Consider the following 27969-nt stretch of genomic DNA (forward strand, 5'->3'; position numbering starts at 1 on the left):
AAAATCGGCCGGACTTGGATATTTTCAATTACCTTTATTGAAGTTTGCGTGATTAAGAGTATAAAAACCAGTTCCGCGCCGACGGCGGGCTTTGGCACGAATTGTTGTGGCCGCCACGAAAAGCGCGAGGCGAAGTTTTAGGGTTTTGCGCCCGGTCGGACGCCGAGACCACGCGATGCCTCCGACGGTTCTCTCCCCCTTTTTGTGCATTTGAAGGTTACGCGTCCGACCGTTTTCACAAAAATCGACGCGGGCGCGTTAAAAAATCACAGAGGCAGAACCGTTTAGGGTGTTTGTATCACAGATATTGGCGTTTTTTGGCCCAGCCCGCCTCGGACGTCAACAGTGGGATTCGCCGTTGGCCAGCGATTTGGCGTCCCTGCCCTCCAGTTCCAGTTCCAGACTGAGTTGTTCCACTTCGCTCTCCAGAGTCTTGTTCCTTTTGTACATCTGAATGTAATTGAGCTGGAGCAGTTTTTGGTAGCGGATGACTTTCTCCTTCTCCTCCATCCACTGAATCCTCTCCATTTCGATGTTCTCCCGCGCCAGTTCGTACTCCCTGCCCACGGTGGCCAGTTCGTTTCGCAGCCTGTCCACCTCCTGTTTCATCTGGCCCACGGCGCCGCACCTCCCCTCTCTGTCCAACTGGATCTCGCGACTCTGCAGCTGAAAGTTCTGCAGGGCCTGCTCCAGCTGCTGCTGGGCCTGGACGAGTCTCTCCTCCAGTTCCGCCTCCCGCTTCTCCTTCTCCTCCAGCAACTGTCTCGTCTCCCTCAGCTGGGACTTCAGCGTCAGCATTTCCGCCACGCGAGACGTCTGGTCGCCCTGAGAATCCTTTAGTTGCGACTTCAACAGCGACACTTCACCCGTTTTTTGACACAGAGACCATTCCGTCTCCTCCAACTGCGCCTTGACCATGGCCAGTTCCTGTCGCAGTCTTTCTATCTGCTCCCCCGACGCTTCCTTTTCCTTCTTGCTCTCGTCCAGTTCCACTTGAAGTTTCCTCTTCTCTTGCTGAATCTGAAATTCCAAAGATATTGTCTTTAATAAAAATATCATCTAGCCTAACTTTCCCGCTGTTACTTAAAAAATAACTTTTATCTTAGTAATCGTACCGTTAATAAATGGTGTGGTTAAAAATATAGAGGGCAGAGAGGCGTTTTAAAACAAATTAAATGCTAACGAGCAGTAAAACCTTCGTCGAGCTCAACGACACGTGCCTCACCCTCTATTTTCATCACCGAAATTTAATAGCACCGATACCCGGCCGTGTCGAAATTCGTCAGGGAATCCGAACGGCACGAAAACTCCGTATTATCCGTGGGGAAGGAGGAGGAGAAATGAAAGACATACGACTTCCGCACCACGCGCCATTGTTCTCTATACAAAGAAAATATCTGGCACCGGGTTGGGCAACTTTCCAGGCTCTTAGAATATTTCCCGTAAAAAATAACTTTTATATTATTAACCGTAACAAACAAATGGCGCCATCTGTTACCAGATTTTGAGGGCAGAGACGAGTTGCTCAACTTTCCTGGTAACATTTAAAATTTCGGCGGCATCATTCGTTAAAATCATTATAATAGTTAAAAAAGTTTTAAATCTTATCGTCATCAACCCATCTCGATTATATTATAAGCGCAGAGCCCAAACGGTTAGGAGTTGAAATTTGGTACACAGTGTACGTTTTCATGATGTACAGTACCCTAAGACGGGATTTTTCGAAATTCCGGGAGAGGGAAAGGATTAAGGCTTACCGTGAAGAACACGGCTTTTATTATACTATTTTAGGTGCGTTTTTTTTTATTTTTAACTGCGTTTTAGTAGGGTACCACGTGGGTATGAAAGAAGTGTATTCCTTAACAATGGAAGTGTTAACCCCCTAATGCGGAAACTTTCCTACAAAATTTCCGACATTTCAAGTTCAAGGTGTCCCAAGTCCAAAAATATAAAAATCTGGGGAGGTCGTTTTTGCCGGATCGCCATACTTTCCCTCTGGTACAATTTTTTTTTTTTTTTTTTTTTTTTAACTTTCCCGGCAATTATAAATGTTAAGATTTTACTCGTTATTAAGTCCGACCCAACTCGAGATACGACAAGCTACCACCCTCGACCTTTCACCACCAAAATTTAGCAGCAGCGATGCCTCTTATACGCAAGCTACCGCGCCAAATTTTGTTTATTAATTTTTACCCCATCCCGAAATATTAAACGAAATAGACTGTCCCACACAGGGAATTTTCCCTACTTTGTTACTTCTTTCAACACCCTAAACTCAAAGTGGAAAGTAAAATGAGACAAAACATTGATTATTACTTTTACTTTCCAGGCTGTTACGTATACGTAACGGGAAAGTATTCAAATTTGATCCCCGAGGGGCATCGATGCTATTAAATTTCGGTTCTGAAAGGTGGACAGATACTGTCGTACTCGAGAGGGGTCGGACTTAACAAAGATTTTACTGGTTATACTGTCAAAATAACTAACCAGTTGGCCATTTTGTCATAATTAAAAAGATACGAGATTTTATGAAAACTTTCGATGTTGTTATTTAAAAAATAACTTAACAGCCGGGAAAGTTACGAAACTCGTTGCTACACTTCTTTTAACTTCGGGCACCCGTGGCGGAAGTGATGCGCCCAGAGGGAGCGAAGAGGCCCTGTACCCCCCGAACAAAAAGTCAAACACCAAAATGTTCACGTTATACGAAATAGATACAAATCCACCGCAAAATTATATATAAAACATACGCCGGGTATTAAGCTACCCGGCCCTTAATCTCTAGCACATCTGGCCAGGCGGGAATGGCTAATTAACAGAGCAATATTGCCCAATGCCGGAGAAGCCCTAAATATTTTAATAGGGCGTGCACTTTTCGAAAATAATAGGCGGCGCTAGTATCGGGTTATGGATGGGTAGCTTCCCGTTTCGTCTATCGTGCTATGTATTCACTGTTTAAAAATTGTTTATCAAGTTACGGCAACGCAACACTAGGGGGGAATGCCTTTCCGGGAGGTCTTTTTAAGGGTAAGTGGTCCCTATTTAGGCGTTAGACCCGAAGAAAATCCGGAGAACTCCACGTGGCCAGCGCGAACCCACGACCGAACACCGGGAGTTCGGTCGTGGGTTCGCGCGAACACCGGCAGTGTAAGGTTTGGGTTCAGTAGGAAAACCGATATTATTGTTGTCGATGACAAAATGGATTCTTCAAAATATATGTTTAAAAAGTTTAATGGCATTAGGACCTTTAATCGGTGGAAGTAATTGGATATTTCGGCCAGATAATTAATGAAAACGTGAAAAAAAGTATTAGAATGGCAGCCTAGAAGTTCAGGTCCACACTAGCGCCGAAAGTGACGAGATTCTGGGAACTCCGTCGAACGAAACTTTCCGGTAATTTCCGGTGGGGAAGAGAAAATTATAGTTAGTGTCCGCCGGCGGAGAGAGTTGAGGGCCTTTCTGTCGTGCGTGGAGGATTCGGACGGGTGTACCGTGCGACCAGAATGGGCGAAAATTCCAATCCCAGTGCATGGTGGACAAAAGGGGTGGGCCGAGCTCCTGGCCCGGTTAGGTGGCATCTTTACAAACAGATACGACCGGCATTCCACCTCAACGGGGCCCACCAATGGCCAAGCGGTTCCGTTCCCCGAACACGGAGTGTGGTCGTGGGTTCGCGCATGGCCACAGGGAGTTTTCCAGGTTTTTTCCACGTCTGTAACGCCCGAATAGGGATCAATTACCCTTACAAAGACCTCCCGGAAGACATTATCCCTAGGCAGATGGCCCGAGTGTTGCGTTGCCATAACTTAATAAAATTAAAACCACCCCAACGGAAAAAGAAAACGCAGAGGGACTGGGGAAATCGGACTTTTCCCCAATTCGAACTGGTACTCGGAAAGGAGAGAAACCCGGGGAGGAGGGAAAGAGGCTCACCTGATAATTCTGAACGCTGACCATCTGCTCGGCCTTGGCCATTCTCTGCTGGCAAGCCCTCAGCTTGTTCTCGTACACCGCCTTGAGTCTCTTGAGCTCCCTCTGCCAACTCTGCTCCTTCTCCTCGTACACCTTGAATATCACCTGCTCGTTCTGCTCCAGGGTCTCTCGCAGGTAAGAGATTTCCGAATCCTTCTCTCTCAGCATGGCCTCCAGCTCGGCGATGCCGCTGTCGCTGGGCGACGGCGTCTGGGTGAAGTCGTCCAGTTGGAAGCCGGAACCCCCGCCCGTCACCTGGCCTTGGAACAGATCCGAGATCTTGATGCAACTGTCCACCGAGTACGTCAGCGACCGGTGGTCGTCCTCTAGGGGGTACGACACGCTGCTGTAGGGGCTGGGCTGGGCCGAAGAACCCATCCTGGGCGCCGGAGTGGCGTAGCGCACCGACGGAGTGGACACCACCGGCTTGAAGGCCACCGGACGAACCACCGACCTGTCCTGAAATGGGCAATCTGGCCGTTAGTTTGGCGGTAGAGGAGGATTAACAAAATAGCAAAACGATCCACAAACATTGCCAACCCCTTGGAATGCCCGGGATCCAAGGTCTATTAATTGGGCACTCGATTAAAAGGCCGCAAAGGCAAGGTCTGAGGAAATTGGCCGTATTCCTCCTCTTACTCTGGGAAAGTATAGGAAAAGACTGTTTTGGGCGTTGACCCGAGTGGAAAGAGGTATTCTCACCTTGGAGCCCAGGACGCCGCTGATGGGCGCCAGTTTAGGCGGACCCTGGCTGTCGCCGATGTCCTCGTAGATATGAGACTCGTCGCTGCTGTCGCTGGTCCTGTTGCCGTGGTTGCAGCCGCGCATGCTCCCGGTTCCGCTGGAAATGGGCGAATCTCGATTGATGGTGGGCAGGCAATCGTCACCGCTCTGTGCTTCTGGCGTTGCGTTGGTCGACATACTGCTCGTCCACCTACATCACTGCAAAAGAAAAAGTCACACTTACTACGGATGAGGTGGAACACTCGGCGCCACGCGTCACGCGGTGTGACGTGTCGCCCCTAATATAAATAAACGAGGAGTGTTAGTCATTGTTTACAATTCGTCTAGGCCGTGGCATCACAATACATATGACTATACTAGAATGCATCGTTAGGTTTTCGATATCCGAATAATCGGACACTTTAACGCGGTGTTACTGTAAATTAGGGTGTTATTACTACGCGGATCCGAGTTAAACCCACCGTTAATGCGTGTAACACGGGGTAATGTATCCACGCGTACGCTTCGATGCGTACATGTACAATACCCGAGGGTATAAACGTTTCCGATACGTACACGGGTTGTACAGTACATTAGGGTATTCGACTACTCGTCCGTCAAATTCGAAAATTCATCTGTCGTATTATTCATCGTCGTATAATTCGTCATATTATTCATCGTCGGTATTATTAAACTCGTTATTATTTGTCGAAATGTTCTCGTTTACGTAACAATTGCGTAATAACGGAGTGGATCTTTTAAAATGCCAAAAACCGGAATGGCGGGTCCAAACTAAGTAACACAAGAAATTTATAACTTACCAATAAAATGAAAAACAAGTTTAACCGAAACTTTGTTACAACTTTATCTTTAATTTGATTACTTTAAGGGTTGTTCTGTGCGCATTTTATAGTAACTTAGTAACAAAGTTAACGTTTCGAGTATTTGAAATAATCAAATGTCTTGTGACGAAGATGTGCCTTAAAATATTATAGAAACGCACGAAAACAAGATTTCTAAGTTCGGTTTAACTACGACGGTAAATAATACAAGTCGGAGACGCGTCACACTTTCTCCCACTCCCAGCGTCCTGTGGGAGATGAGTTTTCCAAAGAACATTCCGCCAAGCTGTACTTTAATTTACATTCAAAGAACACGGGAGGTGCATTTGCGTGTATCCTTTCTCTACACGTAAATGCAGCCAATAAAACGTACCGTTTCTTATTAGAAACCCGACACATTTTCCGAACAACGGCCCGGGGTGTACTTCTCCCTCCCCCGACTACCACCTCTACGGAAAACGCATTCGAGTCTCGTCACTCGCTACCCACTCCCGGATTATACACAACTATTACAATTACATTTACTAGTCCGAAGCCCACGCTATGCCAAACTTCGTTATAACGGGTAAACCCCTTTGTAACGAGGGTCGCTCGTCTTTCGCTCTTGCTTTTTAAACAGCCGTTACCAACCAACTAATTTACTCGAATTAACGACGTTTAAACGGAAGTAATTAAAAAACCGGAACGTCGTTAAGAAGGCGTAAGTAAAAGTCGAATGTCGTCCCGAATGCGGAGGAAGGTAACTGAACGGAACGATTTCGAACAATGGAAGTCCACTTCCGTCAACGATAAGGCGTTTTGTCAGTCACAGTACCTCTGTCCGATCCGCTGACTGGCGGGAGATAAATTCGACCCTTATATTGAAAATTCGAATCGGTGCCGTCGACCTTGGCCCGCCTTCGCACGAGATTAATGACGGTTCAGGCGCGCACGAACCGTAGACTTCGTGACATTATTAACGTCTCAATTAACCACTGCTCGGAGCTGGACAATAGTAAACGCCGATCTTTCTACTTTCCGCCCGTTTTGCCGGAGTCGAAAACGTCGTTAATAACGTAAGCGACTTTCACCCCCCCGGAGAGAGTCGTAACTTCCGGTCGGGGCCGGCCGGGCGTGACGCTTGCGCTACGCGTGCGTAATTAGCTCAATTCGCTCCGCGTGCCGAGTTTCTCGACCTTTTGGGGAATACCGAGATTTGCTAACCCGACGGACTCCTCGTGGAGAAGAAACTGTGTAAACACTATGTTAGAGATACGAAGACGCGGGTGAAACCAAATACTGTAGTGCGTACTTGCAACAATAATTCGTTTCGCAGTTTACTGTCTGGTGGGCTATTGTCGTCCTTCCAGGTGTTTGCGTACATTTTACGAAATAGATAACGTTCGACGCGAAAAACAACACGTTGCAACGCCGATCTGGGTAATACACAAGCCACATCACGCCGATGTTGGTGATACACCAAGTTTTCCAGCCACTTGGACGCGAATGCGCATTGTTTTTAATGGTGTCTTTCAACTTTTGGCTGTCTTTTGTTTTTTTTTTTCTTTTGTTAACTCTGCCCTTTTACGTATGACGCAACGACCGAAAATTCCAAGATAACACTTTTGTAACTTTACATATGTGGCTTTCGAATTAGTTCGGGTCCAGAGACGATCGGGCCCGAGCGGATGCTTTTTTAAATTAATTGGAATCACAACGGAGCCTCTTCTATTAGTAGAAGCGGAGACACGTGTTTAAAAGAAAAGGACAGACGATCAGAAATATCCTGTTTCCTACTAATAGAATGGAATATTTTCCTTTAAAAATGGACAATTTTCTTTTTAAAAAGATTATTCTCGCATTAAAATCAATTTGCCTGGTTGAATTCCACTTTAAGTGTTCGAGTCGAGTAATCAATTGGGTTATCTACAAAACACCACGTCCCATTGTTTCCAGCAGACACTTGGCAAAAAATTAAATACCAATTAATTATGTGCTTAAAATGGCTCTTAAATAATTTAAATCTTCCCATTTTTTATTTTCTCGACCGTATAAACAGAGGGAAAAACGTGGCCACGGGACAAAAATGGCTCCCAAGACTTTTACATTTTTGAATTGGGGGACATTAAAGCTTAATAACTCCCGTGTTTTCTGTCGAAAATTTCTGAAATTTTGCAAGGAAGTTTGTTCATTAGGGCGGTCGATGCTATTAAATTTTGGTGGTTAAGGTCGAAGGGATGGGGAAATAAAGGGTGTCGAGTGGCGCATCTCGAATGGGGTGGGACTTAAGATTTTATTCCTTGTTAGCATTTATAAATTTTTATAAAACCCATCGCTACCTTCAAAATTAAGCTTTTTGACATTTTATAATAATTAGTAATATAAAAAGTTTTAAATAAAATATAACAGATGGCGCCACCACAACTTTTAACTTTTGTGTCGGGATTCGCGCGTTGCAATAAAATAATGTAAAAAAAATTGTTAAAATCGTCGAACCGAAATAACAAATGGCCCAAAAGGAGCCACCCCGCATCTGGGTTCAAACGTTAACGAACTTTAAACAAATAAAAAGTTATTTATAAACATCGTAACAGATAATAAATGGGGTTCCGCAAGAAAGGCTTTTACGTCTTTTTCCTTAATAAATAAATAAATACGAACAAGTCGACTATAATCAAACAATACGCCGAATTTATGCAAATTTCGCTGAAAAGAGAACGGTTTAATCCAGACAGAAGGAAACAATAGATTATATTTTTGCAATAGTTCAATATAAAACTATTGTTAATTATCAATTGTCCTACTATAAATTTAAAAATCTACATAAATACAGTGTGGCCCAATTAAACGCTGTTTAATTTGCTAACGCGTGCAATATAAACTCTAAAAGGGGGCCATTTTTACGTGATTTTTGGGTTACCCTGTGTTTACTTTCTTACACGCAAATATACGAGTCTGGTGTATATTTTCACGTTAAATAAGAAAAATTGAAAAATGAGTAAATTTCTGCCGTTCGTATGGAGGAAGAGGGAAGAGTTTTTGGCCCGTTTGGCACACTTACGCTGAGAAATGGAGCCGAAAGACAACATAAAAACTCGTATTATAAATTACATTGATGCAATTGAGCGTAACGTAAATCGAAAAATAATGTCATCCCATACAAAGCACATAGAAGAATCTTGTTTAAAAAAAGGTACAGAAATGGAAATTATATTGTATTTTAATTAGTTTTACACTTGGCGTTAACAATGGTAATTATATAGGACCATCTTTATTGTATTTTATGCGCGGAGTATCGATTGTAACTCGAAACCCGTGTCATACGGCGCAAGTAACAATACGGTAGTTATTCTAAGCGCGCAATAATACGCTGTGCGCTTATATTACGAAGGATACAATGTAGGTGCGTAATGATGTTTTGATCACGCGCCGTGTACTTTGCCCAACTATTATACGGAATGATTTAAAGTATAAATAAAAATATTCCTGCGATTTAAATCGTGCCTGTGAGCAACACTGTCGGACTTGATGCGTTCTTTATACGTCACGGAGAGCTTTTGGCTATAAAAATAGTTCGAATAGTCATAGATAGGGGAAAAATGGCGCTGCGAGTACCAGCTTTTCTTCCCGTATGACGACCGAGTACGCGCATCGTACTTGACAACTCCTCGAAACTTCTGTCAGCTCTAATACATAAACAAGATTTTTGCACCTCACTAGGCCTAATTTTTAGAACAAATGCAATAAAATCCATAGATGCGCCATGGAGAATGGTTCATTGCCGTGTAGTCCCCCTTCTCCTAAATGTACAGGGTCCACCGGTGTACAAGCTTCCGAGTGTCCTCTAAAGAAACGATTTCGGTCGGTTCCCTAGCCAAGTCCGCACCGAAAATTTTTTACTCTTCATTGCTTGTAAAAAAGAAAAATCTAAAGGAGCCAAATCGGTACTTTGTGATGGATGCTCCAATGCCTGGAATTCCAGATGTTCTATGGCACAAGTCACCCGAATCCATCTTCTGAAAATCTTATGGTATCAACTCGTTGCGCTAATATTGTAGGCCGAAACTTTGAACCCACCGATACACAGCCACGGGACTATTCATTCGGCGATAAATTTCGGCTGGTACTCACTCCCCGGTCACTCAAGATACGAACAACGGCGCAACTCGAAAGTGGCGCGGCCATTTTGGAATCACACACGACCATTGCTCAATGCACGCAGAAGGAACCGTTTTGCTTCGCAGTTTAGTAGGTTTTCTTACATACGGCGGTTACTACTATCGATTTACTGCCTTTCTGGCGTGGTTACCTTTGGAAATCGTAACAAACTTTACATTTATTGTACCCAGCATCGAATAAATTATAGAAAAATAAAAGAAAAAGCAGTTCGACTTAACAGATAAATCTAAAATCGCTGCCTACACGTTGATAGATCGATCTTTTCGACAAGAAAAAAACTCGCTTTATCAAAATTCCTCAAGGGGAATCCCGGAGGTTCAATTAAAATCAAATTTTAAATCGACCAAGAAAGATGGAAGCAGATAAAACTTTATTAGAAAAACAGAAATTTAAGTAATTGGTTCACCGTTTCTCTTCATACGGGGAAAAAATCAAAATATAGAAGCGAAATTGCGTGGCAAAGATTGCTGCTTTTTTGGGAGGGGGTCGCGACGATGCTTAATTAAAATATTTGACATTTGACATTTTATGAAAAAAGAAAAAAAAATGTCGAAAGATCCTCGCCAAAGAGGAGGAGGGCAATCGAGAATGGGCATTAAATTTAAGACTTAATTCGCACAAAAATAAATAAACCAAACACTATTTAGCCATTAGAAGAGTATTAAATGTTTATCAGAAGATTTTGGTGGAGGGCCTCCCGAATCGAGGACGAGGACCCCGAACACGTTTATGATTTCCGAAGACAAACCACGGGTTTACTTAAAGTTAGCTCAGAAATTCGTACTTTAGGAGATATCCCCAAATATGTAAATCGGTAATTAAGGTAAGTTTCGGCAGGAATGTAAACCTACGAAACTCCGTCAGAATGATCCTCACGTGCGATAAAGATAGGACAGGACGGGATCAATGGGATACGGCGTAGGCAATACGCCAAAAGGAGTGCCTTTCGGGAGGACAACCCCTACTTGGGTGCTAGACACTAGAAGAAAACCGGAAAACACGTGATCGGGTGCCAACTCGCCACCCACCGTTCGGCGGTTTTATCCATCGGCACACTGGCGCACTTCTTTGTTAACGTGGTAAATTACGCATAAATTAAAAGATAATCTGTTGGAAACTTCTGGTAATTGTTAAATCACCAATCGACGCTTTCTACATTCTAGTCGAAATCTTCGTGTTATCGACACTCGTCTACACACCGATCCGACCAATCCCCAACTGCCTAACAAATGCCAGTGAATAACGAATGCGATAACTAAACGCTATAAACGCATAAAAACACAACATAAAGGGAAGAGAAGCAATGGGCTTATTCCTTATTCAATAGAGCAGATGCCAGAACAAAAGCGAACGAGTGGAAATGCTCGAGTTATACGGAGTTCGGAAAACTCGCCTCGAACAGTTCGAACCGAACGCGGCCGTTTTCCGTAATGGCGCCACCACTGCGGATTCCGCCTTTCTAATCCACGCACGCGATCGTAGTAAGCTACGCGCCCGCTGCGTGGCGCGTTTAAGTACAGAAAGTTTTATACTGGGAAGGGAAAAGTAGCGAAAGTAATTGTCAGCACGGATATTTTGCAAATCATTCCGCGGTGGGGAGCATTTTTCATTTTTCGACAAGTATAATTTCGCTGTTAGTATAACAAACGAGTTTCTCAATTGATAAGGAGCAGTTGAACTTCATCCATCTAATCTTTTTCTTATTCCGTTATTGGTATTCCGGATGCGTTTAGTCGCGCCTGTTAAATCACTATCATCTCAGCATCGGTTCTTTTTTCCTCCTTCTTCGACATGTTGAAATATATTAAACTAAGTACATCCTATTTTACTCGATATTAATTGACAAACCTAGTTTTATCATCCGTCCGATGATAAAACCTTACATAACCCAACGCAGAAAAAAATAATGCAATTTAATCGTGAATTTTTGAAAAAAAATGCAACATTAAAAGCGCTCGAAATTCGTTTATTAATTGCTTCCCGATTCGCTCGAGAAAAGAGCAAAATGGCTTCTCGATTGGCGAGATCTCGCCGCTTTCCTACATTTAAATTATCCGAAATAAGAAGAATTATTACTGTATAAGTCGGGGACCATCTGGCATGTTCGTGCGTTGGCGGCTCTTAGAAGGGAAGGTAAATACCGCCGAAATATCTCAAGGATGCGTTAATAAAAATCTGCGGCTGGGTTGGCACCGGATTAACTTGGCTAACAATAAACCAACGACCTTCGCAAGTATGAAATAACCTTTCTATATTATATTTTAGAACGCGTGGCACCTATTTTCGGGAGCCGGCGGGGTGCATCGTTCGGCGATTCTTTTTTGGCTCCCCGAAGTTATTCAAAAATAAACGACCCATTTTTCCGTTTTGTTTACTCCGATTCTTTTCGTATTAACGAAACGGAAAAGTTACGGTTCTACTCGTAATCGATCGGCGATTTTTCTTTACTCTTGGGATTGGGTAATTAATTTTCTAAAGCATTACAGTAGCTAGTGACGTACGGATAATCGAGAGTATGTCAATTTAACCACCTTTCGATCGATACTCTTCGGCCCAAAGATGGGTTCGGATATTAGAAATTTCTGCATTTGCTGTTTAAATGAAGCGGAGTGGCATAAAATAAACACAAGAATGGTTACATTAATGAGGCCGAGCCGGCGATTTCCGTAAAGTAAAAGTGTCGTCGGCTCTTCCCACTCTGCACGAGACTCGTGGCAGGGGTCGAACACGTCAAGACTCGCAGTTCCTTCCATAAAGTAAGCGTTGACAGGTCTTACGCATCTGTCAACACGTACTTACGGAAATCGCCCCATCCGACTACGAAAGTTCGTACGTCGAAGGAGTGATAATGGAAAAGTAGGGGGTGTTACGGTTACGTGCCTTGATATTTTAATAGAAAATGCATTATTATTATTATTAAATATGACCCCAAACGTATCGGAACAATCCTAGCGGAATTATAACGCCCGATCATCGTATTTTGCTTATAATAATAGAAACTCAAATTCAAATGTAAATGACACGCGTGATGTATTCTTGTTACGCATAGATATTAAAGGGTGCGGGCCTTTGTACGGCGGAGTATTCCACTTTTCTACATTTATATACACACAGAAAGCATTTTAAATACGGAATGCGTAAACACTATAATTATTAACGCGTTATTATCGACGCGTATGCAAATTGCTGCAATTCCATACGTACTAACCATGCTAAATAAATACGTATTATCTATATTAATAACGTACGGACGTATTAAGTGTAAGAGTAAAGCTGGTGTCGTAAGTGCTAAGCGTTACGCAACGTTTACGCTAACGATCCCGTCCTAACGCTTAGCGCGTAGAAACCGCCCGATCAGACTGGAGGAATTAAAAGTTTGGCGGTTAATTTGTAATAGTACGGTCGAGGTAAAGGGGCCGACGGCGCGTAACAGGACGGTCGCGCGCTTTCGCTCGGATGCGAAAGCGCGCGACTGCGCCGACAAACGACGCGCACCGAGCCCGGGAGTGGTCGACGTCACGGGTTGACGGCCGTCCCAATTTATGCAAAGGCAACGGTGACGTCATTCCCGGGGCCGCGGCCGATTGGCCAAAACCGTAGGGGAGCCGCGGCCGGGGCCCGGCGGTAATTAAAATTAGCGTCGGTGGCGTAAAGTGATTTAAAAGGAACATATGTAATCCGGGAGCCCATTCGGCGCCTCCGGACGACGGCGCGCAATCCCGGGAGGGCCTCTTTCTCTCGCTCTTCTCTAATGGTGTCATTACTCGACCCGGGCCGGTCCCCGTCCAAATTAATGGCATTCTCCGCCATTGTTGCGTGCGCCTTTCTCCGTCCCCGGGGGAGAGCGGGTCCTTAATAAAAGTCCGGCCAACGCCGTCGACGTCCTTCGTCTGTCTCTCCTCCCCGGACGAAGGACGGATGTGAATGGCCCGCGGCTCCTGCCGCACACTTCCGCTTAAACCGTCTTAATTCAAGTTTTTCTTTTGCCCCCCTCCCCTCATCTACGGCTGAATGAATCTGCCTCTCGCCTGTTCCATAAATGTCCGTCGTCGTACGACGCTCGACACTTTTCTCGTCACACCGAAAGTATCTTTAAAATAATAACAACCCAAACGTCGGTTGACCGTTCGAACAATAATTGAGGCTTAGGATTCGTATTAATGGCCCTATTCGAAACGTACGGGGCACAATTACCCCACTTCTGGGCTGCGTAAATGTTCACCAATATAAACGCGCTTAACGACGCTTACGTAACAGAATCCAACACTCTTGTTCTCATACGGGCAACTGTGTATTGTTACCCCCGTTACGTTAATTATCAGTACACCTTGCGAATTTTAAAGGGGTCGACAGGAGTTTTGTATGGGTTTTTATTTATTTATACAGTCGAAATGCTTTTTAGGACGGGGGATTTTCGTCTAATTAAACCATTGTTACCCGCCGATGGGTCAATTACCCGATTATTCGGCCCCGCCAGGAGGAACGAGGAAGCCCGGCTGCCGGCTATTAAGAATTTAAGTAGAAATATGCTAATGAGCGCGTATCTCGAACGTATCCAGCCGAGCGACACCACCCACGTCGGGAAACAGATGTAGGATAACGCATTTCTGTTTATTACGTCTCCTACTTCCTCCTTCTGAGTTGCTAACCGGAAGCGGATGCAGTAATTACACATAAATTACGCCTCAATTAACGCCACGAAATAACATTTACCAATTTCTTGGCCCTCTTAACCCTCGGCCCGGTCGATTCGGTAGAGCGACTCGGCGTAGTTCCCGAACGAAAAGCAGGTGTTTCTGCCGCCAGCCCGTACGAACTTAGAACACGAGATGCAGATGTTCGAACTTGGAACACAAAGTGCAGATGTTCCGGCGCCAGATGTGAGCAGAAAGGACCATACGGAACCGACGGCCCTTTGTCGGGAGGGGGGAGACGACGAACGAAATTAAATAAATGCTCGAGCGCGTAAACAAGACAATCGACGGGTGGAAAAACACGGACTGGTTAAGCCATTTCCTCAATTAAAAGTGATAATCCCGGCCGGGACGCGTCCTTTGTCAATCTCGGGGTCACCAATGGTCTTCTATTAAATTAGCCGATTATCCCCGCGTAAACAGCGACGTATCCATTAGAAAATGCCACCAGTTCACCTACTTTCGGCACCGTCCATTACGAAAACGAATGGCACTCGGTTGGCGTTGGCGCTTGCCGGGAACGGAAGAAAAGGAACTCATTTGTGATTTTAGAAGAGGGGGAAAAAAGCCTTCTAAGAAACATTTTTCTCAACAGGTTTATATCAAAGCCACCGACTGGCCGCACCGAAAAATGACACGTAGCCATACTCCGCCCCAGATCAAAACTTGATTAGTAAGCAACCGGCCACGAACAGGTCGGCGAGGAGGCAGCCACAGAAAGAGAAATCTTTGCAGTTATATCGATTCTCTTCCCTCGGGTGCATTTCGTTCGAAGGCCAATTTAAACTTACGTCACAGGTGGCTCCGGCGTACGAACCGACTAAAACCAGCCGGGTGTAAATAAATTACACTTCTGGGTGCGTAAAACTAAGTGGCACACTTACTTTTTACCCACCCACCGGTGTGTTTTACCATCTTCCAGGTGGAATAACAATTAAAAACTGAAAAAAAACGGTGGTTTTTTCACACCCGGCCGGTTTCGGCGGCTGCAAATCCGACAGAGGGGTGGTGTTTAATATTCGCGGCGAGTGGAGAGCGAAGAACGGGGTGAATTTCCAGAAAATAACAAGAAACATTGTATACGATGCCGATGATGAGATATAAACGAGTTCACAGACCGAGAGTCATTGCGAAGTGAGCACAAAGCAGAGGCGATAGTGACCGAAACAGGTTTACACACCGCTTCTAACAGCACCAAGGGCAGTCGAAGTAACTCGCCTCGACTCCCCCGATAGAAAGCGCGAGTGATCACCCGAATCGCGGTGCCAAAACTCGACTAGTCCAACCCCCCGCACGAGGAGGAAGCGTTCTGGTTATTATAATAACAATTAAAATTTGGCACGCGACGTTGTATCGTTTGGCAAATGCCAAGCGCGCGGGCAGGCTACCCACTCCGACCCGGGGACGTCTATTATATTGTTGCAGACCCGGCTTCTTCTGGCCCTACCTTCCGGAGGTTTTATTACAAACTAAAAACTGACCGAGTGTGAAGCGAAAAGGGAAAGCCGACGAAAAATAATAATAAATCCATTGTTCTCGTAATTACAGGGCCTACGTTAAACGCGGAAGATGTCGAATGGTTTGTTTTGTTTTTAAGGGGGAGTATTTTTTCGTCGCGCGTGAAATTTTTGCAGCTTTTCGTGGGTTTTTGGTTCCTGCAGCGGCTTTGGCACGGCCGGCAAGAGGTTGCCCCCGGAGAAAATAAGTGTCTCGAAACTTTTTCGATTCGTTGAATACACCGGGATGACACTAAGTGCGCGTTTAAGGGAAGTTACAAACGGGGGAACGGGCCCGGGGGGTGGCCGTCCCGGCGGTAATTGGCCAGGCGAAACAATCGGGCGCACTTTCGTCCGGCGTCGGTCGAGCGGGTCCACCGTCGAATAAAGGTAACTCGTCACTCACCTGTTTTAACACAGCGTCGAACTAGGCCCGGTGTGCGACAATCGGCCAGTCGTTTCGTCTCGGGATATTGGCTCATGATCTTCCTCGATCGGCGCGTAAATCCAACGCTGCGAATAACATGACGCGCGACGGGTACCCTCTTCCCTCCGATTCCTCGTTTCGACGCGAGGTGGCGCTGCCGGCGGAAAATCCGCCGGGCCGATTCCATTACTTTCGACGGGGGTGCGCGTCTCGGCCGCGAAACTGCCTAATTGTCGCCGGTTACGCGCCGTTAATGGCGATTACGCGCGGGAATACGCGTCGGACCGTGCTTACGCCACTCGGAAAGTTGCTGGCGGGTGTTTTTCTTTCTACGACTAAATGGGAGGGTGGGAGACGTCTCGGCGCCTAGTCCTACCTCACTTTCTTCTTCTTTTTCCGAATTCTCCACCGATTTTAGGGAATATACCGGGAAAGAACGCGAATTATTCGAATTAAAAAGGGTGTTAACTTTAAACGCCGACTGGTTTCGAACAGAGTAAAGTGCAGTCGGAGTTACACTAACAGCCGTTCGCTGGGCATTTAGCCGATCCCCGCCAAAATATTGGCTTCCCCGAGAACCGTAACCGAATTTTCCGGCGGTATTTTAGATTAATGACGCCGCCGAAAGCTAACAATTTGCAAAACTAACCGAAAGTGATATTATCCCGACGATAACAATTATCGATAATATGCTAATAAGTGGTTTCGATGCAGGCGATCTTATCGTAACCGTGGTAACCGGGCTAAAATCGGGTCGTCTACAAAAAGGTTACGACAAAAACCGCACGAATTTACGTTTTTAAGCCTCTTTTTTTCTTACAAAATGCACTTAAATCGGTAGTAACAAAAGACCGATTGTACCGGTCGCCATTACAGCGTCGTAGAACGGTTACCTTTATTGGTAACAAAAAAATATACTTAACTAGCATATTTAAGTGAAGTTAATAATCGTTAATAACCTTCCAACGGCAGCCATTTTTTAACGTTCTGGTGGTTGGCGGGTTTCTATTTTTATTCCGGCTTCGATTTCACAATAGAAATACTTAAATTTAATTACTTTTTAACACAGGGGTAATTTACTCCGCCTTAAAATGCGCCGTAAACTTAACCATTCCGCAGTACGATGTTGCCGGTACAATCGGTCCGGTTACCACCCGATATTGTGATAAATTTGAGTATATTCTGTTGAAAAAATAGTTAAATTTATGTTTTTATTACGGGTAAAACAAAGAAAAGTTTTAAATCTACAATAAGGAAGCGTTGGGGAACAGTTTTTCCGCACTTTCGACTGTTACGTCTACTACCTTACGATTACTCGAAATGTGGATGGCAGCGTACAAAAATGCCGTTATTAATAGAAATTTAAATGAAAAATTCGGTTACGATCATTCTAGATAAATACGGAAGTGGCCTATTTATCAATTTTTACCAAAAGACAATTTGTATTGGAAACAGGATCGATTATGAGATGGTGTCACGAGCGTTACGTGATTAAATTCCCAACAAGAAATGTTACTAGATCGACCTCCCGTAGATAAGGCATCTGCCGCTGTGGCTTGTGTCCGACGCGTCCTTCTATTGTTCGTAACACGCGCCCCGTTAAATCGCTTTCCGAATTATCGCGTGTCGCTCGGTCGTAACGCGAGATCTGTTCGAAAATTTCCTTCGCGTTTTTATATATTAAACGATTTTTTTAAGTTCCGATGTGTTAGTCCTGCTTTGTCGGATGTGCGGTTTACTTTCACTTTTATCGTTAATTACGGCGTCGTTTTCCACGTCATTTCTATTATAAGTTACGAGATAAGTGATGTAAATCGATTCCAAAGTGTCCTTCGTATCTTTAGCAGTCGATAATTGATAAACGGTGCGTAAACAATGGATCACGTGTTAAACTGTTGCAGCACGAATTCCGGATTACAGAGGTAACTGTTGCAGTACAAGAACAAACCTGATTATACCAAGAATACACTTTTCACTTTTTTCCACCGGATCATTTAAATTTCTACATTATTAGGGAAAATTTTAATAATAGGAATGTCGACATTTGTCAATTCCCGCCAGATCGCTGACTACAAAACTATACACAATAATAAACAATTTCGTACACGGTTACATAAAATAAATAAATAAATAAATTATTACGAATTACGTTAGGTTTTTTTACTTTGTAAAGGGGTGCCGCAAGGTCGTTCGGGGTATCTCACACCAGTCGTGCAACTTTCTTACATTAACAAGGCAGCGAGGTGGAAGAAAACCTTCCCAACTGGAAACCACAAAGAAGTAAACGAAAACCAATTTAAGGAGCGAATTACTACTAAAAATTCGAGTTAAATAGTGAACGGAACCATTGTTAGGTGCAGCATTTTAACTGGTTTGGTCGACACGCCGCGTGGAAGAGGGAGTAGGATTTATGGACGACGGAGCATATAAATTCGTGGGGTTTTTTTTACAATTAAAATATACGATTTGTAAATTGTAAATTATTAGCATTAAACGCGATATAAAGAGGCGAGGTGGCAAAAACACACGGAGGAAATCGCCCTCTTCCGTTATAGATCCGGAGGTAACAGGAGGTGTCCGGAAACACTGACCAGCTTACCGCCGATAGCCCGGGGTGATAATACATTACTAAGCTTAGAATGGTGGTTAGCGTGTGCTGAATGGAGACGCTGATTAGGCGGCAGGCTATCAAAACGGGGGGCAAGACGACCCGCTTACTATTGTCCCTCTGTGAAGAATGCTAATTGGGTGAAAAATTGAAGTTCACGCCATCGTTTTTCTGCACAGAAACGTAACATAAAGGAGGCAATCTTTGACTTTCGAAATTGCTCGGGTTTACAAAGAGTAACAACCTATCAAAATCGAGGTTACTTTCGTACTTCGTTGCCGATTGCGTATATAAACGACACTGGCCCGAAATGCCAGACAATTTATTCGAATTAAAGGCCATCTGCCGCGTCTTTCCGGTTGTTAAGTGTGTAAAATATTCGAGCGGTAGGCCTTACTTAACCCGAAACGGAGCGTATAAACGACATTGTACCGCGGATTTCCCAGTTAAGTGCGCAAGGACCGCCTCACAAAAGGTTCATGTTACATAAGGCGGGACGTCGTTTTACTTGAATAAGAAACGTCCTTTGTGTTTTTCCACACAAAGAAGTAGATTTTAACCTTCGAAATTCCAAGGCTAATCTCCAATCTCTTCGCATTTTCCGTACTTTCTGTAGGCCTACTTTTCGAGTGGCAAAGAAACACGCGGTATCGCTTACTTCGCCTTCGAAAACACTGCAAATTAACAAAAGAAAGAGGGGGAGAGATTGTTCCTTCCGTCAACCTTCACAATATTTCTTATCGAGTTTAAAAGGAAAATCCAGTTTGTTGCCATAGAAAATAAAAGTGACCACATTGAATGACGAGACCACCCCGAGAGAGGACAAAAGAGGCGATACCTCACGCGTGATTTTTCTTTATTCTTTTATATTTCTTTCTTCTCGAAGGACAGGAAATTGCGACCACACCTTTATTGCGTTCCTTTAAATAAGTGCCTTTCCTCCCTCCCCCGGCCAATTTAGAAATAATACGCCGAGAATATTTCCCAAATTAAAATTCTAAAATAGTACACTAGAAGGGTTTTCATTAATAAAAAAAAACAATTGTTTTTATTAGCGAGAAAACACGGGAAACCACCGTGAAATGTCGAGATAATCTTATGGCACAGTCCAATGCGGCTGTTTAATAGTTTCTCGCGTCATAGAAGAGTGAACAAATCCCCTTGTGACGTGTGTTTTTGAACTCCCGGTTGTATGTAGTCGGAGCAGATACTTTTTCTTTTTAGAAAAAAGCTAAGTCTTCTGTAAAATTAAAAATTTATTGCCCCTCTCATTCGGACACTCCGTCGTAAATCATTCAAACTACTTAAATGCCCATTTTATGTACCGGACGGGTTGGAAAAAATGAATATCTTAAGTGTCTCTTCTACAAAACTGACAAAGAAAAACACATAAAATATTAGAAAATGCGAAGAATCTTCTTCGTAATTGGTGACGTATTTACGTTTAAAGGCTAAAGGACATTTTTAAATGTTAGAAAAATGAAGAGGTAAGATGCCACTCCACGCAAATTATTGTCTGCTTATAAAAAAGGAATTCGTACAGAGAATTAAAGGTGCGTTTATCAAATTTAACATTTAATTCTACCATTTTAAGAAGCTGAAGTGTTATTTTGTTGTGAGAATTTGCCTGTGACGAATTTTGACCCCAATGGAACGCCAGTCGAAGCCACGATCTCGTGGGAGAGAGCCCACCACGTCCCCTCCGAAACGAAGACCCTTGGATTCCTGCCCCTTTCCCTACAGGCATCCGCAGTTATTTTATACGCGTACACGCGACCATAACGGGGTCTACGACTGCAATTTAATTCTATAAAAAGTATCGAATCTCTCACAAGACGAAGAAAACTTCACGTGTAGAAAAATCAAAACGAAACACCAAGTGCAACGCACGACAAAAACAAAAAGTTCGTTCAATTTTCTGCTCAAGACTCTTCGAGAAATTTATGCCATTAAGAAATGTAAATGATTAAAAACTACTGTTTTGAATGTTGACCGGCACGCTCGACAGCCCGAGCGAACACCCCAAATCATAATTTTATCTCAAAAATCCATTAAAAAATAACCCAACGAACGCCAAGGAGTACCGAATAAAAGTTTACTTGGACTCTGTAGGGAGGTCCAAAAGTTAGCCTAAGGAGTCACCGGATAATTTTATTGCATTCGTATTGCGTAGCCCAATATTCTTTTAAATAACGTAAGCAACGTTACGTTCGAGTCGACTGCATTGTCCGCAAATCAATTGTTCGTGGTGGGTTTGCTTCTCCATTATAATTGTAATTATTATTACACGTAGTCATTGTTTGAAATCGAGATTTAATCATACGTCGCTGTCAAATTAATGTTGACAATGGCCTATAGTTAGACCCACAATTTAAATGAAGTCCTGGAGTGGACCCCAGAGGATGCTCTTATTTATATAATGTAAAGTTTAAATCACGTGGTTCTGGAAAAAGATCCTCGGTCGATTAGTCCAGTTATCTTGATTTTAGATTGGATTGCCATGGGATATGGCAATGCCTCTCGAGTGGACTTCTATGGGAAACTAACCTTTGACGCGTTATAGCCTCGTGGGGACGAATTTGAGTTAGGGGGCCCCATGTACAGACTTCAGACATTTTTCTTCGGAGAATTTTGGGGGAATATTTCTTAGAAAAGATTGGTTTCAGACCCCCTATTAGTGGAGGCCCCTGTTTTAGTAAGGGAGACTGGCCCTATTTGGTGTCACAATAGAAAACTGGTACCTATTTAAAAGTTAGACACTGGGAAAAATCCGGAAAACACCACGTGACCCCATTCGTAAGGCGCGAACCCAGAACACGTGTTCGGTGGTGAAGCGATATAGATCTGGACATCAATTAACACAGAGTTTGTAACCCGAAGCTAAATGACGTCACTGCACGAGAAATGAAATATACACGCGGCTTTTTTGAAAATTTTTTATCGAATGGTTTCAAAAAAAATGAAGCGGGTGGCATCTAATCTCCTAGCATAGAATATCGACATATAATTTAAGATATTTCGTGTCGAAGCAACCGAACATGGCCCGTCTTTATTAAAACAATTAGCTATGAAGTATTTAACAATGCTCCCACTATCGAAGTAGATGAGGAGGAAATTTATACCCCTAGTCCTCTGGAGGACCCTTAATGCAATCAACAGTTAGCTGCGAATATTTAGCTACGCCTGGACGATCCCGAAAGAAATTAGGGATGATTAATTCTTCCTCGTCATCTTAGGGCCTTTAATGCAGTTAACAATTAGTTATGCCCCGATGGTTCTCCAGGGGACTAAGGGAAGAGGAAGAAAAAATGAAATAACATTGATTAGTAAGGCACAGTTTTCGATCGAATAAAGCGTATCTATATGAATAACATAACTACGCCTGTTGTGGGACACATTTGACCCGGGCCTGGCATTTATGGGCCTGGAAAATTGCACGCTATTCCAGTCTGTGTAGTACGAAAACGTCTTTATTTTTGCCAAATTTTCTTATCTAAAAAATATACCGGAAGGCCTGGAAGAGTAGACTCTGTTAACACTAGAAAGGCCCAACGTAATTACAGTCCGTGTTACATATTGTGCTTCTGTTCAAGACAATTGTATTACGAGTAGCAGAATTAACGAACTATTGGGCACCCCGTATATATATATATATATATATATATATATAATAGAACTAACGTGGCTTTGACGCGGAATGTCGGAAGAAAAAGTATGCCGACGATAGAGACAAGACTCTCGTGTTTTAAAGCCAGAACTTTTAAAAAAATGGGGCAAAGATAACGTTACAGACAGACGCGTTGGAAGATCGAACCGTCATACGACATTCTTTGTGTTTTTAATCTCGATACAGATACTTAAAAGTGTATTTTTTTTAATTGTTGGTCGGCTCTTCCATCTTCCGGATGACATACGAGATTCTTACGAATGGAATGCCTTCTGTGTGTCGGCAAAGCATTCCAAAGGGCATTCGATCCGCAGATTTCCTTCTTTACACTTTCTACTACAATAAAGTAAAACAGATGCATTCGGTGAAGTCGTACTGTAAACATTCCAGGCTGGGTATAAGTTGTAGTGTTTAACATTACATAAGTCGTCGTCCGGCGCTCAGGAAGACCCAAAAGATATTAGTCAACTTTAAATGTATGGAGTAAGGCGATACAACACACTCGTAATAAAGGTCGATACTAACAATAATACCTTTAAAGAGCTCATGTGGATCCTCTTATCGAAGTTCCGAGCAAATATATTTCTTAATCTACCGTACAAAAGGTCCACAACCTCAGTAACTCGAAGATTTTGGAAGAGTTCCACTCGCTTATTCCGGGGTGCCGCGGGATCCTCACTCGTGGTGCAAGGTGTCACACTAATACGGCAGTAATTAATCTCAATCACTTCCTTCAATTAAGCGCACCGATGCACCCCGTAAAATATCAATAAATTCTAATGGTGCCACCGCATCTATCCAGTGTGAAAATAGCCGTTTCGAGAGGTGTTCTTCAGAGCGTGACGCCAAAATTAGTTTACGAGGTCGAGGAATACAGAAACGGAAGGTGAGGGCGCATCGAACACCTATATAAAACGGCTTCGGGTGCCCATTTCAATTATATTCGACCAAATATAATAAAAATAAATATATTTCAACTACATTTATTTCCATTACTCGTAGCGCTTTACGAGTAATGGAAAATAAGCTACATAATGCGCTATTTTCTTTTGTTTTATGGCGCGGAAGTGATGCCACGTGACCGAATTAGCATACAATTTAACAAACGATTGATCTGTCGAAAGATAGAAAGACACGGAAGGTTCACGCAAACACGCAAAGGGATTAAAATTGTTGTCGTTTAAGTGAATTTATTACAATGACGAACACTGTTACGACTCTCTTCCCCTTTCAGTTTAATCGTACAAAAATTCCTCGAGCAAATTTTCTCATGAAAATTTAAGCGTCATAAACGTAAGAAACTCGTATTTTTATTCGGGCCTCCCTGCTCGTGTCAGTCTCCAGTCTAGCTACAATACACGTGGTATCAGGTATGGTAAATACAGATTTCGGTTGATCCGCGATTAATCTAAAGACAATAGATTCTCGCGTAATCTAATTGTTACAAGGCCTCCGTGTGAGGTTCGAGACAAATGAGCCAATGCCCTTCTGTGTCACGTCACGAAAGTATTTCCGTCTGCAATGACGGTGTTAGGTGGTGCGGGTGTTGGAAAAGTTGGATCCTATCCGAGGATTGTTCCGGCTGCAAATTATTTTCATTGTTTAATTCCCGCTTCGGGTCAACCCACCACGAAAATTTCCGAGTCGAGCCACGAAGAAAAACCCCAGAAAACACGTTTGCAAACAGTATTGTGAAATTGAGTGTACGAATCGCGTGTTATACTGGAGACTCGCGGTTGTATATTTGAAAATTTTCTTTCATATGTATATGACGAGCTATTGTAGTGGAGTTGGTGATTTCACGTAGGACAACAGATCGATACACGGCAATTCGTATACAGTTTATAGTTTGCGTGCCGAACCTCAGAACTTGCTTTGGAATACAATAGCCTATACACAGCAAGTCGTTTTTTGATTCGAATCAGTCGTAAAACAGGGTTTCATTTTCTACACTTTCTACTCGTAAAGGCACTAAGGCCTTTTTGATCGTTTCCGTAAGCTCGACGGGCCCAAGAGGGACGAATGGCACGATCGATCCCTAAAATTTCTGATCAGGATTCGAACCCGAATCCCCGGAGTCTTCTATTATTTATAATCTTTATTGTAAAATCTCGTAATATACCTAAATCATAATTTTTATCTGTTATCATCATACATAAACATTGCTGATGTAAACAGAAAATTATCAACTATTTATTCCGGATTTACGAGCGATAAGTGAATTTACGAAAAGTTTATGTTTATCCTATTGATAAAAACCATAAACCGTATTCATTATCAATATGTAAATTAGATTCGGATGGAGAATTAACATCGATTCCTTAATGATCCGTCCGTAGAACGGCTGGAAAACTTCATTGTACTCGATCCATTATAGCCCAAATATCCACGAGACTTACGAAGACCAAATTTTGAAATCCCGAATTGGTCTGGCACCCGTAACTCCTACCAAAATGCAAGAGTTACGTAATTCAAAGGTCTCCAGAGGAATAATTGTAACATCCCGAACCAGTCGCTCGTTACAAATTGGCATAACTTGGTCTACATTAATAATCCCTCAGACTTAGGCCCGCCGTAAGCGGACGTGCACCGCACGTGGGCGGCAAATTGGTATTGCTGGCAAGCTCAGCGTAGGTAGTCGTAGTTAAACAGGGGCGGCATAATCGGTATTGCACACGGGGCTCAAACAGCTAGCGGCGCTGCTGCTCCGACTTTTCATATTTGTATATGTGGCATACAATCGTCACCAATAAACAATGCGCAAATTACATCACTAAATTCTAATTTAGTAGGACTTCAAAATGATTTTTCTATACTTACGTCTGTTCGGACACCTTAAGGCCTACAAATACTGTACTTATTGACGTCACTTACAAAACAGTGCCCCCTACACGAACGGTGTTTCCAATCGATACGTTTAAACTAATTTCGTACGCAGCTCGGTGTAACCTGTTGTCACTTGGCAACAATTGAGAAAAATACATATCAGGAGTCAAGGTAGTGACTCCCCGCCAAGTAAAAAAGTCGCATATACAGGAATCAGAGTTGCCGATTTCTCCATTCCCGAAACGTCTAAAACAATTCCGAATATCTCGTTCGAAAGGTAATTATTTTCTTAATTAATGTGTAAAATTTCAAGATTTTCTATAAAGTGTTTGCCGAAATATAAGCGATTGAAAAGTGCAAAAGTAGCCCAAAAAAGCTGTATTTTCTTCTTTTTCTTCATCTGGCACTGCAGACTCTCGTAGAGAAAAACTACCGGGTCTGGAAAGCTCAGATTTTAAACTTAATCCTTTCTGGTTATCCGGGAGGTGATGGCTAAACTTACGGGTCCATAGGTCAAAGTTCACGGGGGTTTCCATACAGCTAATTCAGTTTTACAGCGAAAAATCGTGCATTTAGTAATAAACGTACTGTTTACCAAAATTTTATGGGAATGATTGTTTTGCGAGAGTGGCGCTATATCGAAGTTTGACTCTACACAATTATCAAATAATAAAGCGCGACAGACAGTGTAGATTACATGTAAACATATAAATAAATATAACGTCTATTCGTATTACAATTATCGTATTGTACAGTACGTCTTGACGCAAGCAAACTTTACAATGGAACCTCCGACAACGACCACCTCCAAACTGGCCGTCGTTTGCAGGTTTGACTATATTAAAATTGATTTTTTAAAGTACACGCCTTACAATTGTCAAAGCAAGTCGAAGTTATTCTTAATTAACAAAGAAACTGTATTTTAAAAACTTACTTCCGTTGGTGGAAATTGCACTCTTTCGACTACAAATTCAGTCTTTAATGGTCTTAATCTGTCAACCGATTGTGCTATTTTCGTATCGTCGATATAAGATAAATAAAATATCAACGTACTGTACGAATGACTAATCTATTTAAAGATTACGACATTAAAGTACTACGATAATGTAAAGCCAAATACTAGCCAAAAATTAAACCGAAATTCACAGTCCTGTGTTATATAATTTGTAATTTGCTTCGTTAAATTGTAACTACGGTAGAGAGTCGTTTATCCGAATCAATTGGGGACTGGGGTTGTTCGGATAACTGATTTTCAGATAACCGATTATGTACGAAAAAATATAACCTACCCCATGTTGAAATTTTTCTCCGTTGCGTGTCGCTTCGTGTTGAATTTTCGTGGATTTTAAGCTTAACGAAAATTTTTATAATAATCGAGCTATTGTATCGTTAAAAATTATTTCTTTATTTTGTACAAACAAAATAAATATATTGAAAAATATAAAAACAAAAAAATTATACTTTAGAAGTTAATCTAGTATCAAAAACGATTCGGCACGACACAGTCCGACTGGAAAGTTTTCGGTTAAACGACGTTTAACCAACGTTTCGTAAGCGTCGGTTAAACGTGGGAGAGTACGACTACAGTAGAGCGTCGTTTATCCGACGTTAAACGTCGGATAAACGACGCTCTACTGTAATTGTATTTTTAACACTTTTCCGCTTATGCCGGGATCCATGATAAGCCTGGAGACATAAACTACAAGGATGGCCGAGGGCTTAGGATGACAGTTTTTGAATTATGTACTTTATTTTTACACCTTCTACACCCTGGGCATTAAGAGGCCTCGTCTGGAATGGGCCTGCTATAAAGGCCCGTCTCAAGCAACGAACTGGGGCCCGACATATTCGATTCCGGATCCATCAGAACTATATGGTTTTCTTCCTTCTTCGGGCTCGTAACACGACCATCGGTGGCACACCACGAGTCTCTGGTGTGCCGCCATGATTTTAAATGATTTTAAAACGATTTAATTACATTTACACCGTCTTGAAAACCATGTAAATGAAAAAACAGCATTACACGATTTTGCACCAGGTCCAGTATCCTAAATAAGGCCTAAATAACCGAAGATAAGGAAGGATTCGGTGTGCAGACATTTTGATACCGGAATCGTTTACGTTTACTAAACTTCCTATATAAACTTATATGTAATAAATACAATATCTGTTCACAACAGACAGACAGCCAGACATCCCCGCAAAACTAATCAAAACGTGTTCGGATCGTCTGAAAACGTGTATTTCGATCAAAATCTAGACGTCATTCTTTCACGATAACGTTACTCCTCCTATATCTATTACATATTTTTGGGCAAAACAAAATTTATTTTGCCGCAATAAGCGCCTTATTTATTGGAAAATAAACGTTACGACACGCAATAAGAATTTATATAAGTGATTTATAAATAATAAAATATCCGTCAATAGAACCAAGTCTTGCTGACACGATCGGAAGGCAACACCCGTCGATAAACTTCTACATAAACAATAGATCAAAATACAGGAAATGATAATTAAAGGTCGAAGTTTTTGGCATTGATATCATTTTGTAAC

At 42.7% G+C, this 27969-nt stretch overlaps 1 protein-coding gene across 2 annotated transcripts; it reads right to left on the bottom strand.

The window, feature by feature from the left end:
• Positions 1-14: 14 nt before the first annotated feature.
• LOC136979394 (leucine zipper putative tumor suppressor 2-like) lies at positions 15-25477 on the bottom strand. 2 transcript variants are annotated; one of them, XM_067275338.1, is made up of 4 exons: positions 25408-25477; positions 4675-4914; positions 3934-4431; positions 15-1020 (listed from the first exon to the last, which is right to left on the bottom strand). In XM_067275338.1, exons 2-4 carry the CDS (start codon positions 4891-4893, stop codon positions 340-342), a joined length of 1398 nt encoding a protein of 465 aa, XP_067131439.1. In that variant the 5' UTR covers positions 4894-4914; positions 25408-25477; the 3' UTR covers positions 15-339. The 2 variants fall into 2 exon arrangements, with proteins under 2 accessions (XP_067131439.1, XP_067131438.1); XM_067275337.1 differs by lacking the exon at positions 25408-25477 and adding an exon at positions 16292-16450.
• Positions 25478-27969: the final 2492 nt, after the last annotated feature.

This window comes from Centruroides vittatus, unplaced genomic scaffold, assembly GCF_030686945.1.
Source record: "Centruroides vittatus isolate TY-2023 unplaced genomic scaffold, ASM3068694v2 contig_620, whole genome shotgun sequence".
Taxonomy (NCBI): Eukaryota; Metazoa; Arthropoda; class Arachnida; order Scorpiones; family Buthidae; genus Centruroides; species Centruroides vittatus.

Coding starts and splice junctions, on each gene's coding strand:
- LOC136979394 (XM_067275338.1), bottom strand. CDS start 4,893: ATGTCGACCAACGCAACGCCAGAAGCACAGAGCGGTGACGATTGCCTG. Junction 4,432..4,674: donor GCGGCGTCCTGGGCTCCAAG/GTGAGAATACCT, acceptor TGCCCATTTCAG/GACAGGTCGGTGGTTCGTCC. Junction 1,021..3,933: donor TCAGCGTTCAGAATTATCAG/GTGAGCCTCTTT, acceptor TTGGAATTTCAG/ATTCAGCAAGAGAAGAGGAA.